Source organism: Cervus canadensis, chromosome 9, assembly GCF_019320065.1.
Source record: "Cervus canadensis isolate Bull #8, Minnesota chromosome 9, ASM1932006v1, whole genome shotgun sequence".
NCBI lineage: Eukaryota > Metazoa > Chordata > Mammalia > Artiodactyla > Cervidae > Cervus > Cervus canadensis.
Genome location: NC_057394.1, coordinates 847420 through 860748, shown reverse-complemented (window position 1 = coordinate 860748; position 13329 = coordinate 847420). Strand labels below are relative to the sequence as shown.

General features: G+C 56.9%; 1 protein-coding gene across 5 annotated transcripts in view; it reads left to right on the top strand.

Moving 5' to 3' along the window:
• The window catches only part of ATP11A (ATPase phospholipid transporting 11A), a 100202-nt gene that overhangs the window by 75174 nt on the left and 11699 nt on the right, over nt 1-13329 (top strand). For all 5 annotated transcript variants that reach the window (XM_043477561.1, XM_043477563.1, XM_043477562.1 and 2 more), the window contains 8 exons: nt 154-335; nt 2949-3200; nt 4284-4458; nt 5848-5950; nt 6194-6339; nt 6875-6934; nt 7399-7526; nt 9183-9318. In XM_043477561.1, coding sequence (XP_043333496.1) covers nt 154-335; nt 2949-3200; nt 4284-4458; nt 5848-5950; nt 6194-6339; nt 6875-6934; nt 7399-7526; nt 9183-9318 — 1182 coding nt within the window. The remainder of the gene's footprint in view (nt 1-153; nt 336-2948; nt 3201-4283; nt 4459-5847; nt 5951-6193; nt 6340-6874; nt 6935-7398; nt 7527-9182; nt 9319-13329) is intronic.

Genomic DNA, 13329 nt, shown 5'->3' with positions numbered 1-13329 from the left:
TAAGGTGCTCGTGAGCAGTCAGCCACAGGTGACTGGCACTTGGGCGGGGGTCTCTGGTTCTCCCGGTTGTCACCTCAGCTGGAGAGCGGATGTCGGGAGAGCTTCTGGGAGTGACGCTCGGGCTCACGGTCAGGACTGCTGCGTGTCCTGCAGGAGGGGCTCCGGACCCTGTGTGTGGCCTACAAGAGGCTCGTCCCGGAAGAGTACGAAGGCATCTGCAAGCTGCTGCAGGCCGCCAAGGTGGCACTTCAGGACCGGGATAAGAAATTAGCCGAAGCCTACGAGCAAATAGAAACAGGTCTGATCCTGCTCGGCGCCACAGCCGTGGAGGACCGGTGAGGACGCACTGTGCTTGCTCTCAGAAACCGTGATGGTGTGAGGGGGAGCGGGGGCCGCCCAGGGTCGCGGGGGCATCGTCAGGCTGGGCAGGCTCTCCAGCTGCCTTGGGTGACAGCGCAGGGGTCAGGGGTCAGGCCTGGGTGATCCCTGACTTTCCACTAGTAAGAGGCCTGTTAAGTCACATTTTGCCAGAAGAAACCAGGAATGCCAGCATTTCCACACCTAGTTATGAACAGTCAAGATACAGGGCTGTTTTTCAGTTCTTTAGAATGGAATCAATGACTAATACTCTTCCTAAATGAGTCTCTAGCTCTTTCCAAATGTAAGTGTAAACATTTTAGACCTTAACAGTTTTTGTCATGACTCACTGAAGAAATTTAAAATAATGAAATAGAAGATTGCAAAACCCCACCATAATAGCTGCTCAGATTACCAGCTACAGATTTTCACGATTCTGCAGAGGAAGGGCTGACCTGTCCCAACTCTGCATGAGGAACAGGAAGGAGCCCTCTGTCCACTGTGTTGTCTGAAGAACACAGTGAAAGGAATAGGTTATAGTTTATTTTGAAGAAAAGAAAAAAAATATATCCCAACCTAGAAGAGTGGAATAGAAACTTCACGGAATTACTTAGCTTTGTTTCCCATCAAGTGTGAAAGTATTTGTTTATCTAACACTTACTTATCCTTGTTGTGCGGGGGCCATGTGGCTGCCTGCGAGGGCATTCTCTGGCTGCAGCGAGTGGGGTCTCGCTGAGGTGGCTTCTCTGGCTGCAGGGCACAGGCTGGAGGCGCCGGGCCTTTGGTGGTCGCGGCTCCTGGGCTCTCGAGCACAGGCTTAGTCACCGTGCACGGGCCTAGTTGCTCCGCGGCACGTGGGATCTTCCTGGACCAGGGATTGAACCGGTGTCCCCTGCATTACCAGGCAGATTCTTAACCACTGGACCACCAGGGAAGCCTCTCAATGTAAAAGTCTTGAAGGTCTGTATTGGTCCAGGATTCAGATCGTGGTCTCAAGACCTCTGTTTTTCCTGGGGGTCGTCATTCCCCGGGTCCTTGGTCTCAGCAGACAGTTGGCCGACAGGCTGGTTTTGTTCTTATTTTAAGTCCTGACCCCTCTGCTCCTGGAAGCATGTCTCAGCACAGGGCAGCTGCGGTGACAGGACAGCTTGGTGACGGGTCGTGTGTGAGGACAAGGAGGGTGTGCAGGAGGGGGCTGCTTGTCTGGAGAGGGGGACTGGTCCTTGGAGGAAGTAGGGGGTAGGGGGAGGCTCTCATGGGCGGAGGGACCCTCGCTAGCCGAGGGCCTCTCAAGGGCCGTGGGAGCTGTTGGCCTCAGTGGGGAGCTGGGACCTCAGGACTTTGAGAGCTGACCCCCGGGACCTGGGAGGGGGTGGCTTTGAAGTGGTTCTATTTGACCACGAGTCAGTTTTCTAAAATCTCTAGCCAGCACCTTTACAGACGCCTCTGACGAAATCACAGATTTTTTTTTTTCTATGTCTAGAATAGTAGGAAGTTTCCCCCAGGTTCTAACCAGATCATCCCAGTTAGAATCCTTTTCTTTCCTTCCTCTCAGCACTGAACAGAAACAGAACACATCCTGGATACACACCTGTCAACAGCTAGGCCTCTAAGACCTAGAAGACAGGGCAGCCCTCCCTTCCCCCCGCCCAGCCTCCACCGTGAGGCAGGCACGGCTTTGACGCCAGACTTCCGTGGATGGCGGGACAGCCTGACCAAGGTCAAGAGGGCTGTTTATCCTCATACACATTGTGTGAACTCTGCAAGCTTTGCGTTCTCCACGTGTAGAACAGGGTCATCACACAGTCCTCCTCCCGTGAGGTTTCGGCAAAGGCAAGATGTCTCAGGCAAGTGCCTCCTGCAGCGTCTGACGCTGAGGGAGCCTGTGACGCCAGTCAGCCAGTCCCAGGGCATGGCTGGCATCCTCCTGTTTCACGTTCTTTAGGGAAACCTGGGCTCCAGTTGGACAGGTGGCCAAATTAGGACATTTTATGTGCAAAGAAAAGGGGGTGACTGTCGCCTCTTTGCCAGGCCCTGTTTTCCTGGTTCTGACTTTTCTCGGCTGGTGTTTCTGAGGGTCCTCCTTATAATTGCCCAGAACCTTCTGTGAGCAGCAAGTCCTGCCAGACAGAGAACCGTGTGCTTGGCAAATGCCATTTTGCTCCTTAACATTCATCCCCGTGGATTATCTGGTATCAGGAAGCGTTTTGTTGCAAAAAGCTAATGTGAAAAGTGAAAGTCAAAGTGTTAGTTGCTCAGTCATATCCAATTCTTTGCAACCCTGTGGACTTTAGCCCGCCAGGCTCCTCTGTCCATGGATTCTCCAGGCAAGAATACCTGAGTGGGTAGCTGTTTCCTTCTCCAGGGGATCTTCCTGACCCAGGGGTTGAACCTGGGGTGTTGCAGGCAGATTCTTTGCCATCTGAGCTGCCTGGGAATAGCTCCAGGTCCTTACAGTAAATCACAGGTCAGCACCAGGGTGCTTTTTAACTTGGGGGTGAAAATCAAGACACGGTAGCAGACCCCCAGTCCTTGGACTTCTCCGGCTTGGTTTTCTGGTCCATGCTGATGAAGGTGTGTCGTGTGCCTAGGCTCCAGGAGAAGGCGGCTGACACCATCGAGGCGCTGCAGAAGGCAGGCATCAAGGTGTGGGTGCTCACGGGCGACAAGATGGAGACGGCGGCCGCCACCTGCTACGCCTGCAAGCTCTTCCGCAGGAACACGCAGCTGCTCGAGGTCACCACCAAGCGGCTGGAGGAGCAGAGCCTGCACGACGTGCTCTTCGAGCTGAGCAAGACAGTGCTACGCTGCAGCACCAGCCTCACCCGGGACAGCTTCTCGGGGTAGGCGGGCGTCCGGGGCATTGGCAGCAGCGGGGCGGCCTCCACGGGCAGGACGGTGGCCCACACGCCCCTGGGCAGACATGGTTCTGTCCTCTGGCCTCTGCCAGCATCTCGTGGTTGGGATCCAGACCAGAGCCTTGTCTTTTAAGCAACTGTGATGTGTCTTTTTGCGTAGAGGGTGTGTGTGTGCGCGCCCATGTTCATTTGCAGACTGCTGACAAAGGATACAGAGAGGCTTGATTCGTTGATTTACACAACGTTGTGCGTGGGGCAATGCCCACCTATTTCTGCGACACTCGGGGGCTGCGCTATGGATTCCTCAGGGCCCCTGCCAGAGTAGGGGTGGGGGGACAATGACACATGGTCGTTTGTCAAGTAAGATAAAACGGTGTAAACCCAAGAGTTGTTTTTTCCAAGAATGTTCACCAATTAATTCACATTTTATTAACATTGTCCTTGCTGGTCTTAGATGCACAATCTGAGATTAGACTTCATTTGAACTTAAATTTTTGTTAACTTAGGAAAAGCAAAGGGGGCTCTCTAGTCATATACGAATTTAAAATTATTCATTCATAAATAGTACAAAGCTATTGCCGTTTACCTGGTCTGCAGAATTCCTTTTGGGGCTTAGAGATATTCCTTGTAATTTTGAAACCCAGCACAGAGAAGTATCATGACCACGTTCTTCCCACGACAGGCAGAGTAGCAAGGAGCTACCAGCTGTGGCCATCAGGACTGTGGGGTGGCCTGGGGGTCGGGAGGAAAGGCCCATCTCTCCGGATGGCAGGGTAGATGCTTTCCTGCTGTTGTACTGCAAGCTGCCCAGGAATCCACAGTTGTAACTGTTGTTTACTTTGCCCCAGTGAAATGAAAACATTAAGTTCACATTTAATTTTAAAATGTAGTCAAAGTTCTTGCAGCCATGAGTCTAGACTGTCTTATTATTGACAAACAAGAAAACCCACTTTCTTAATCCTTGTTCCTGAATTTGTAGCATCGATAGGTATCCCCCAGAGTAGCCAGTCTCCTTGAATCTCTGCACTTGGTTACTGAGAGACATTTCTGGTTTCTGTGACCTGACAGACTCTCCGCCGACATGCAGGACTACGGTTTAATCATCGACGGAGCCGCGCTGTCCTTGATCATGAAGCCTCGGGAGGACGGGAGCTCCAGCAACTACCGCGAGTTGTTCCTGGACATCTGCCGGAACTGCAGCGCCGTGCTCTGCTGCCGGATGGCCCCGCTGCAGAAGGCCCAGGTGTGCTGGGGGCTGGGCTGCAGGGGGCCCAGGCGTGCTGGGGGCGGGGCTGCGCGAGGCCCAGGCGTGCTGGGGGCGGGGCTGCGGGAGGCCCAGGCGTGCTGGGGGCGGGGCTGCGCGAGGCCCAGGCGTGCTGGGGCCCGCGGGGCTGCGTGAGGCCCAGGCGTGCTGGGGGCGGGGCTGCGCGAGGCCCAGGCGTGCTGGGGGCGGGGCTGCGGGAGGCCCAGGCGTGCTGGGGGCGGGGCTGCAGGGGGCCCAGGCGTGCTGGGGGCGGGGCTGCAGGGGGCCCAGGCGTGCTGGGGGCGGGGCTGCAGGGGGCCCAGGTGTGCTGGGGCGGGGGCTGCGGGAGGCCCAGGCGTGCTGGGGCGGGCCTGGGGTGCTGGGGCGGGGCTGCAGGGTGCCCAGGCGTGCTGGGGGCGGGGCTGCGGGAGGCCCAGGCGTGCTGGGGGCGGGGCTGCGGGAGGCCCAGGCGTGCTGGGGGCGGGGCTGCGGGAGGCCCAGGCGTGCTGGGGGCGGGGCTGCGGGAGGCCCAGGCGTGCTGGGGGCGGGGCTGCGGGAGGCCCAGGCGTGCTGGGGGCGGGGCTGCGCGAGGCCCAGGCGTGCTGGGGGCGGGGCTGCAGGGTGCCCAGGCGTGCCCTCGAGCTGCATCCAATCTTGTGTAGTGATGTCCGGACTGGAACAAAGGGTACTGTTTTGTCTTCACATGTTACCTTTTGGGTTCTTAAGTGACTTCTCAAACTTTGATAACCAATTAGTGTTTCAGTCTTGAATCAAGAAGACAAGCCATAGTTTTTCCCTCATCTTTTCTGTCTTGCATCATGGAACATTATACTTATACACATAAATATGGGGAAAAAAGACTGTAAAGAAACAGACTAAAAATTTGGAAATTATTGCATTGAGCTGTCAGATTTGGTTTTGCACACATGACAAATTTGAAAGTTGAAAGAACAGCTTATTTTAAAAACTAGATGCTTGATACAAGGCAACTTGGCATAGCACCATCTTCTAAGGGAGTGCAGCGTTCACACACGGCCCCCACCTGTGCTTAAATGTCTCCCCCACATTTAAGTGAGTGGGGCAGCCCCTGAAAATGGGTCCATGGGTTTCTTGTCTCTGTCCTCAGCCTCCCCCTCAGCCTGCTCAGCTCATCTCACTGCGATCATTTCTCAGCTGCTTCTGCTTAAGTGTGTTTCGCTTTTGACATGAAAAAGACTTTATCCTGTATGGATAAAATGCACTGCATATAATAAATAATTCACTCTAAACAGTTAGTTGTTTCATTTTCCTTGACTAACTTTGACGTCTTTGTCATTTCTGCCTAGTTAGTGGATGACCTTTGCAAAAATAAAACAGAGATGACAAAGTCTTCATTCACTTCTTTTCCAGATTGTTAAGTTAATCAAGTTGTCGAAAGAGCACCCTATCACCTTGGCGATCGGCGACGGCGCAAATGATGTCAGCATGATCCTGGAGGCCCACGTGGGCATCGGTAAGCCCCTGGTACCCCCCTGCCCCTCGCAGTGACCGGGGTTTGTCCCTCAGCCGGACCCGGGGGGACACAGAAAGGCAGGACCATAGGATTCAGACACACGTTTAGGGCACGCCTGTGACTCAGAGCGTTCAGGGCGGAAAGTCCACAGTAACGGCTCAGTCTAACCCCGCTTTGCTGGTCCCCGTGTCCACCTTCAAGGGCAGAGGAGGGCTGATTGGGCGCGTGCGCTCCCTCTTGTAGGCGTCATTGGGAAGGAAGGTCGTCAGGCTGCAAGGAACAGTGACTACGCAATACCCAAGTTTAAGCATTTAAAGAAGATGCTGCTTGTTCATGGGCATTTTTACTATATTCGAATATCCGAGCTTGTGCAATACTTCTTTTATAAGGTAGGAAGGCTCTCTCTGCTCCTCTCACCATCTCGGGGTGTGTAATGGGTTGGATGGAAGGCTGGCCGGCCGTGATGCCCCGAGGCTACGGGGGTGACTTGTCCCCAGGTAGAAGGAGGGGGTCCATGGGAGGATTCCCAGGAGGAGGCGCCCATCTCTCTTCTCTCAGAACTGAATGTGGAACCATCGGGAGCCGCACTGTAATAGGTTTAGGAAGGGCCGTTCTTTCACCTTCCTTGAACTAGTTCCTCCTCCATTATGCAGTTTGATTCTTCCCTGTCTACGCTGACACCCAAGCTGCCTCCTCATTTCTGTTAGGAGTTCCCCTTTGCTCTGATCTCGGGGAGACCGGCCTGGTCCCAGCTGCACCATGGGGGCTCCTGAAGTGAGCGAGGAGTTTTAGAGTCTTTGCCCATCTTGGAGGATGAGGGGCGCTTTGCCGGGGTGGAGTGTGTCACAGGCCAGCCTCTTAGGAACCCAGTGACGCCCCTTATGCTGCGCCCTTGAACTAACAGGCATGTGGCTTATCTTTCAGAATGTCTGCTTCATTTTCCCTCAGTTTTTATACCAGTTCTTCTGTGGATTTTCACAGCAGGTGAGTTGTCAGGCCTGAGGTCGAGCTCCCCTGAGCCTCACCTGCTCTCCCCGAGTGTGGCTGTGGTGGACGGAGGGTGGACAGTGGGGCATGCAGGCCAGGTGACCTACATCCCACTACTGACCTGCTTTCACCTGAAGCAGCCAGACCGGAGAAAACTGAAGCCTGAAGATGGCGATTGAATTGCAAACTTTCACACAGCTTTTTGTTGCTGCAAGTTTGCGGTGGCAGGACCGGGGAGGGGGGTCAGCCATGATGTTTATCCTGACCAGCCGACATCATGATGCTTTGAAAAACGTCCTGGCCCCTCAGTCTCTGTAGAAGAGTGGCTCTGTGTGCATTTGAGAATTCTCGAGTTTGTGGGCCTCTCCAGAGGAAAAATATGTGTGCATGTTTAAATAAATTCCCCGAAAACCTCACCGAGGTGCCGGGGCGCTGTTCTCACGCGCGTCTCGGCCCCGCAGACTCTGTATGACACTGCCTACCTGACGCTCTACAACATCAGCTTCACCTCCCTCCCCATCCTGCTCTACAGCCTGATGGAGCAGCACGTCGCCACGGACATGCTCAAGAGGGACCCTGCCCTCTACAGGTACCGCGGGCTCCGCGCCGTGGATGCCGAGAAGGACCGGGCACCTGCAGATCATGTCTGGTGGAAGTACTTAAAGACCAGAAACAAAAAAAAACAAAACCCCAGACCATCCAGAGTTAGCTGACACACACGCTTCCCCAGAAGGCTCTTCACTTCACACGGGAGGCAGTGTGGCTTAAGTGAATATTCTCCAAACTTAGGATTCATGCTGCATTTGAAATGTGCACATTAAGCCAGTTTGTGTTTCCCTGTGATCCTTATGAAAGAACTTGGGGTGACAGTGTCTACCCCCTTGACCCCGGTGGATCCTGGCAGAGTCAAGTAGGTTCCACTCAGGGAGAAAGCTAAGAGAGCTGATCTCAGGGCGCACTTTTCTGCCGAGAAGTATTTCTTATGACAAGGAAAAGATTCTTCTGCTATTTTAGAACTGCACCCCAGAATCTCTGGCCACATCAATGTGCTGCCATTATTGTGGCTTTTTAAATTAGACATGTTATTTCCAGAACATTTTAGACACACATGTGGTTGTGGCTTCCCAGCTGGCTCAGTGGTAAAGAATCCGCCTGCAGAGCAGGAGATGTGGGTTCCATCCCTGGGTCAGTAAGATCCCCTGGAGGAGGGCATGGCAACCCACTCAGTATCCTTGCCTGGAGAATCCCACGGACAGAGGAGCCTGGTGGGCTACAGTCCATGGCGTTGCAAAGGGTTGGACGCCACTGAGCCACTCAGCATGTGGTTGTAAGAAATAGTAGAGAGGCTCCCTGGCGGTTTTATCCGGAGTCCCCCGTGAGGACATCTGACTGGCCCGCGGGAGCACAGGACAGGGTCACGCCTGGGTCCCGACTCCGCACAGCTCCCCTCACGCTTCGTCCGTAGCGGGTGCCAGGGTACCTTGTGCCCTGTGTCCTTACTTCTGGAAACAGGAGTGTGGACCCGCCCTCTTTCTGCCCGTGGGGGTCTCCCAGTCCACTTTGAGGAATAAAGCGTTCAAACAGGGATTGTCCAGGACGGTCCCTGGGTAGCATGTCTGAAAAGCAGTTTGCCTCTGCTGCCAGGGAGCGCAAGCGAGTGTCTGCTGGCCGCTCCCGTGTCAGCTGAGACCTTCCGGTCACACTGCACGGTCGCTCCGTGCTCCGTGATCCGACCACGGTGGCTTCAGCTAGGACAGCTGCGTGCCGTGAGCCGCCCCAAGGCTTTCCCGGGGCCAGGTGTGATCTTGAGAGCAGTGGCAGGCGGTGTGACGTGTGGCCTGAGCACAGGTGCAGGCCTCAGGCCCGCCTGCACCCCCCTCAGCTCCGCAGCTCACGGTGTGTGCTGGTCAGTGGGTGGGTGGGGACGGGGGTCTGCCGAGAGCAGGACAGATGGGCGGGAACCGGGAGGCCCGTGGGCTCACAGCGCCTGCTGGTCAGCGGGCGGGCGGAGACGGGGTCTGCTAACACCTGGCCAGATGGGCGGGAACCGGGAGGCCATGTACGTGGTCGGGCTGCCCCAGGCCCCCCTCTGGAGCTCGGCCGAGCGGGTGTCGGTCGGGCCTTGTCCTCCTGCCGCCCCCCAGCCCCCTGGCTCTGCTGTCTCGGGGCCCTCAGTGGGTCAGGGCCCCCCGGACGCGGTGAGGCACCAGGTGGTGCTCACGCGTCCCCACCTTTCCTCCCTCAGGGACATCGCCAAGAACGCGCTCCTGCGCTGGCGCGTGTTCATCTACTGGACGCTCTTAGGCTTGTTCGACGCGCTGGTATTTTTCTTCGGTGCTTACTTCATGTTTGAAAACACGACTGTGACCAGCAACGGGCAGGTTCGTGTGGCGCTGGGCCGCGGTGACAGGGCTGCGGGTTCTCGGGTGAAGCTCGGGACGGCCCAGACTCGGCACGGCTGGCGGGGTTGGCGTCTGGGTGTCCGCCGCAGGTGGAGCGGACCCAATTGCGGGGCTCTGCTGGCTGCAGGGACACCCTTCTCAGGGCGGGCGGGTCCAGCCTTTATAGCTTATGGTTCACCGTCAGTCATTTATCTAGGGGTCCAACTCAGTCATCCAGACATGGCTTATTTAGTTTGGGAAGTAATTTGGTATTTAACCCCCTGTAGCGTTTGTTCATGTCCTTAGCTTAAGTTCTGTTTCCTTAGCGATGTGTAGTTCATGGTGTAGTTTCCGATAGACACTCAGCTCTCTGGGTTTTTGCATAATCTGTGGGGTTGCTTTATTTGTATCTTGCTTTTTTTCTCTGCGGCGCTTCCTTCCCACTCTCAGATAATGACCACCAACACACACATGGTAAGACATCTGTGGGCGTGTCCTCTGTGTTTCTGGAGTGCATTCCGAATAAAATATTTCTCGAAAATATTTTCCAGCGTGACCCCCCCCGTGTGCTTTGTCAGTAGAAATGCTGTTAGCCGGCCCCCCCACGTCCGTAGGAGCAAGGTCGGCCCAGAGACCTGTGTGTCCACCTGGGTCGCTTTTGCTGGCAGCCATCCCTGGATTTCCGTGCTGGGATCGCCCGCTGTGTCAGCGACGTTTGACTGGATCTGTGTGGTCTTCCCTTGCCCTAAATAAGTAGGAAGACGCACAGGCGGGCGCGGCCGGGGTGGGGTGGGGGATGCTCTGACCGTGGCCAGCCCCTCGCTGCCTGGAGAGTCGGGAGGCCGCGGCCCCAGGCCTCCTGCTTCCAGTCCAGTGTCCTGGGGTCGACGAAGCAGAATGGGGCTTTGAGCAGGGATCGCCTGCTCATCCTGCTGGACGGGGCGCCTCTCTCTGCCCATCTCTGCCTCCGCGTGTTTGGCCTGAAGTTCTGAGTCTTGCTGTGTGTGCTGGGCAACTTGTTTGCCTGTCAATTTCTCTGTTTCTTTTTTCCCGTGGCTGAAAAGGGCTGTTGTCTCTCATTGTAACTTTAACCAGCGTTTACTAAATTGAGGGTTTTTCAGAGCCTTACTGCAATTTTCAGAAATCTTCCCATTTTTAGAGACTTTTAGCTGAGTGGTTCTCGGGTGCTGCCAGCGGTGGGGGGGCTGACTCGCGCTGTCTCCGGCTCTTCACGTCTTCACGGGGCTCTCCCCGGGGCCAGCACTGAGCACGCACCTGTGTGCATCTTGCAGAGCTCAGACTCCGTGTCCCGAGCACCGAGGTCCCGGTCCCGGGCGTCACCCTTGCCCCCTGCCGTCGCCTCTCCAGCTGGGCGGTTTCCTGGAGTTAAAGTTGAGGAGACGGATGCCCAGGCAGACGGGGGGCGATGGTGGGGAGTTAGAGCAAGCCCGGGTGCGTGTTTAGTCCATGAGGCTGCTGAAGAGCCCGCTCTCACGCCAGGAGGTGACGTGAGCCCTGCCCCGCGAGCCCACAGATGGTGGGTGTGTGTGTGTGGGCAGGACACACACCCTGGACATGGATGTGGGTGGCTGGGCAGCCTCGGGTGCAGACCTGGGCGGGGGCCGCGTGTCGTCCGCTGCTCTGTGGTCAGAGGTACTGGCCCGCATGGTTTTGAGGTCCTTCCTGTGAGCCAGGGCTTCTGCTGGGTCCTATTTCTCTGCCCCTCTCTCCCGAGGGTGCGCTGAGCCACTCCAGGACCTGGATCCCAGCGTCCAGAGGGTCTTTCCTGAGATTCTCAAGCACCTTCCCCCACACCTCGCAGCTGAGTGCCTTTGCTTGGCTGATCTTGGACAGAAGTGTTGGTTAGAACCTGGAACGATGACAGGAAGGGAGACGGAAGTAGAGAGGCCCCCAGTCGGCAGGGACCCCGAGCTCTGAGGCCCCAGGGGACAGAACCCGCACGGGTCATGCACTGCCTGTCACGGGAGATGCTCCCGAGACGCCCAGTGGTGTCAGCAAGCAGCCGGCAGGACAGTCCTGCAAAGTGAGGTGCTGGACGCGGGCATTTGTCCTCAGCTGGGCCTCGGGTCCCTGGTGCTCAGGGGACCGTGAGTAACCTAAAGACTCAGAGGCATGAGAGCGAGACCAGTGCTAAGCGGCGCGATGCCCGCCGGGCCGAGGGCGGGCCTGTGTCCCCAGGAGCGCGGAGGCCTGGGGCTGAGTGTGCACGGCGTCCGTGGTCGGACTCGGGACCCAGACGTGGCGTCTTCTTCCAGACTGCTGATTCTTAGACGCTTCCTGTATGTCTGGCGGGTGGGAGGGTTGGCTGGCTCACAGAACTGAGAACATGTTATCAGCTGGTTCTGTCGTTCAAACTAAGCTGCAGACGAGCTGTGAGCCCGGCGCAGCCTCGGGCGGCCGGTGGCGCCCTCAGTCTCTGGCAGCGGGTGCTTGGTGACGGCAGCCTTGCAGCCGCCCCTCCAAGGGGGCCACGTCTTGCTGGTGGGACGGTCAGGAGGCGACCGCTGAGACCTCTGTCGACTCGGGAATGTTCGTGGATCTGTCGAAAGGACGATAGAATTGGTGATGACCTTTGAGACAGAGAAATTAAAGTTTGGAGTGTTTTCCTCACAGACAAGAGCCACGCTGTCTCGCAGATGAGAGGAGAAGACAGTGATGTGACTGCAGCTGAACAGCGGGGCATTCCCGGGCAGATGCTGGAAAGTTCCGGGTGCTCAGTAATAGAAGCCAGGAAGTTCCGAGAGCCGGCCTCCGGGCCCTGCCTGGCAGGCTGAGCACAGGGCTGCCCGAGGCTCCGCACGTGGAGTGAGTGTGATAGATGTTCCTGCAAGCGTAGTAAATGTTCCTGCAAGTGTGACAGACGGTCCTGTGAGTGTGATAGACATTCTTGCGAATGTAGTAGATGGTCCTGCGAGCACAGTAGACGTTCCTGCGAGTGTGAAAGACAGTCCTGCGAGTGTGATAGACGTGCCTGCGAGTGTGACAGATGTTCCTCCGAGTGTGATAGACGTTCCTGCGACTGCGACCTTCAGGAAACACAGGATGTGTTGTCGTGGAATCGTCTTATACATAAGAACTGAATCAGTCTGGGTCTTAGAGCTTCTGTGAGCAGGAAAATGTCCTGCAGAGTCCTCAGTCTCAGAGGAAAAAGAGGTGTGTGAAGAGGAGGGATTAAACCGGGACCTGCTTGTGGGGGCTGCGGGGGCCAGAGCTGCCCCTCCTTATCCTCCCACGCGGCCCCGATGGTCCTGGAGCCCCCACGGGGACACCCCATGTGATGACAGTGTCACCCCGTGTGACGCTTCCCACGGGGACACAATGTTACTTTAGGAAATCAGACCAGACGTAGGGCGTCACTGGGGACTGGGGAACTGACCTCACTTGGGAAGAGTCCCCTCCTCGGACAACCCTTTGAGAGAGGGGCTTGGACCCCAGTGAAGCCCCCACTAAAGAGCGTAGAAACGAGGGCGGACCGTTTCAGTAACTCGGCCTGGGCTCTCCCGCAGGTAAGGAAGCCTGGAGGAGCTCCTGGAGCGTTACGTGGCTGCGTCCCCGTGAGCCAGGACGGCTGCCCCCGCGTTGTCCCCAGGCCCACGCACGCTGTTCTCTGACGTTTTAAGGGAGCTTGGGGTTCCCGCCCAGCAGGTGTGGTGGACTCCGGGGCCTGGGGCGTAAGGAGGCAGATGGCCGGCCCCGGGGCTCCTGCCCACCCAGCTGAGGGTCCCGGGGGTTCAGAGCTGCCGCCTCCCGCACCATCCCTCTCTGCTTTTGGCTGAAAACGGCAGCTTCAGGGGAAAGGACGCAGGCGCACGTCCTCCTGCACCTGCTGGGCGTGCCCAGCGCGGCCCGCCCGACCGGGCTTCCTGCCCCCAGCATTAAGCCTTGAACACACAGCGCTGCTTTGGGGGGATCCCGGCCTGGGCATGTCGCCATGGGGTGCCATCCAGACCCCCGGCCCCTGCCTGTTGGAGGCCAGTGACCCCCGTCCAC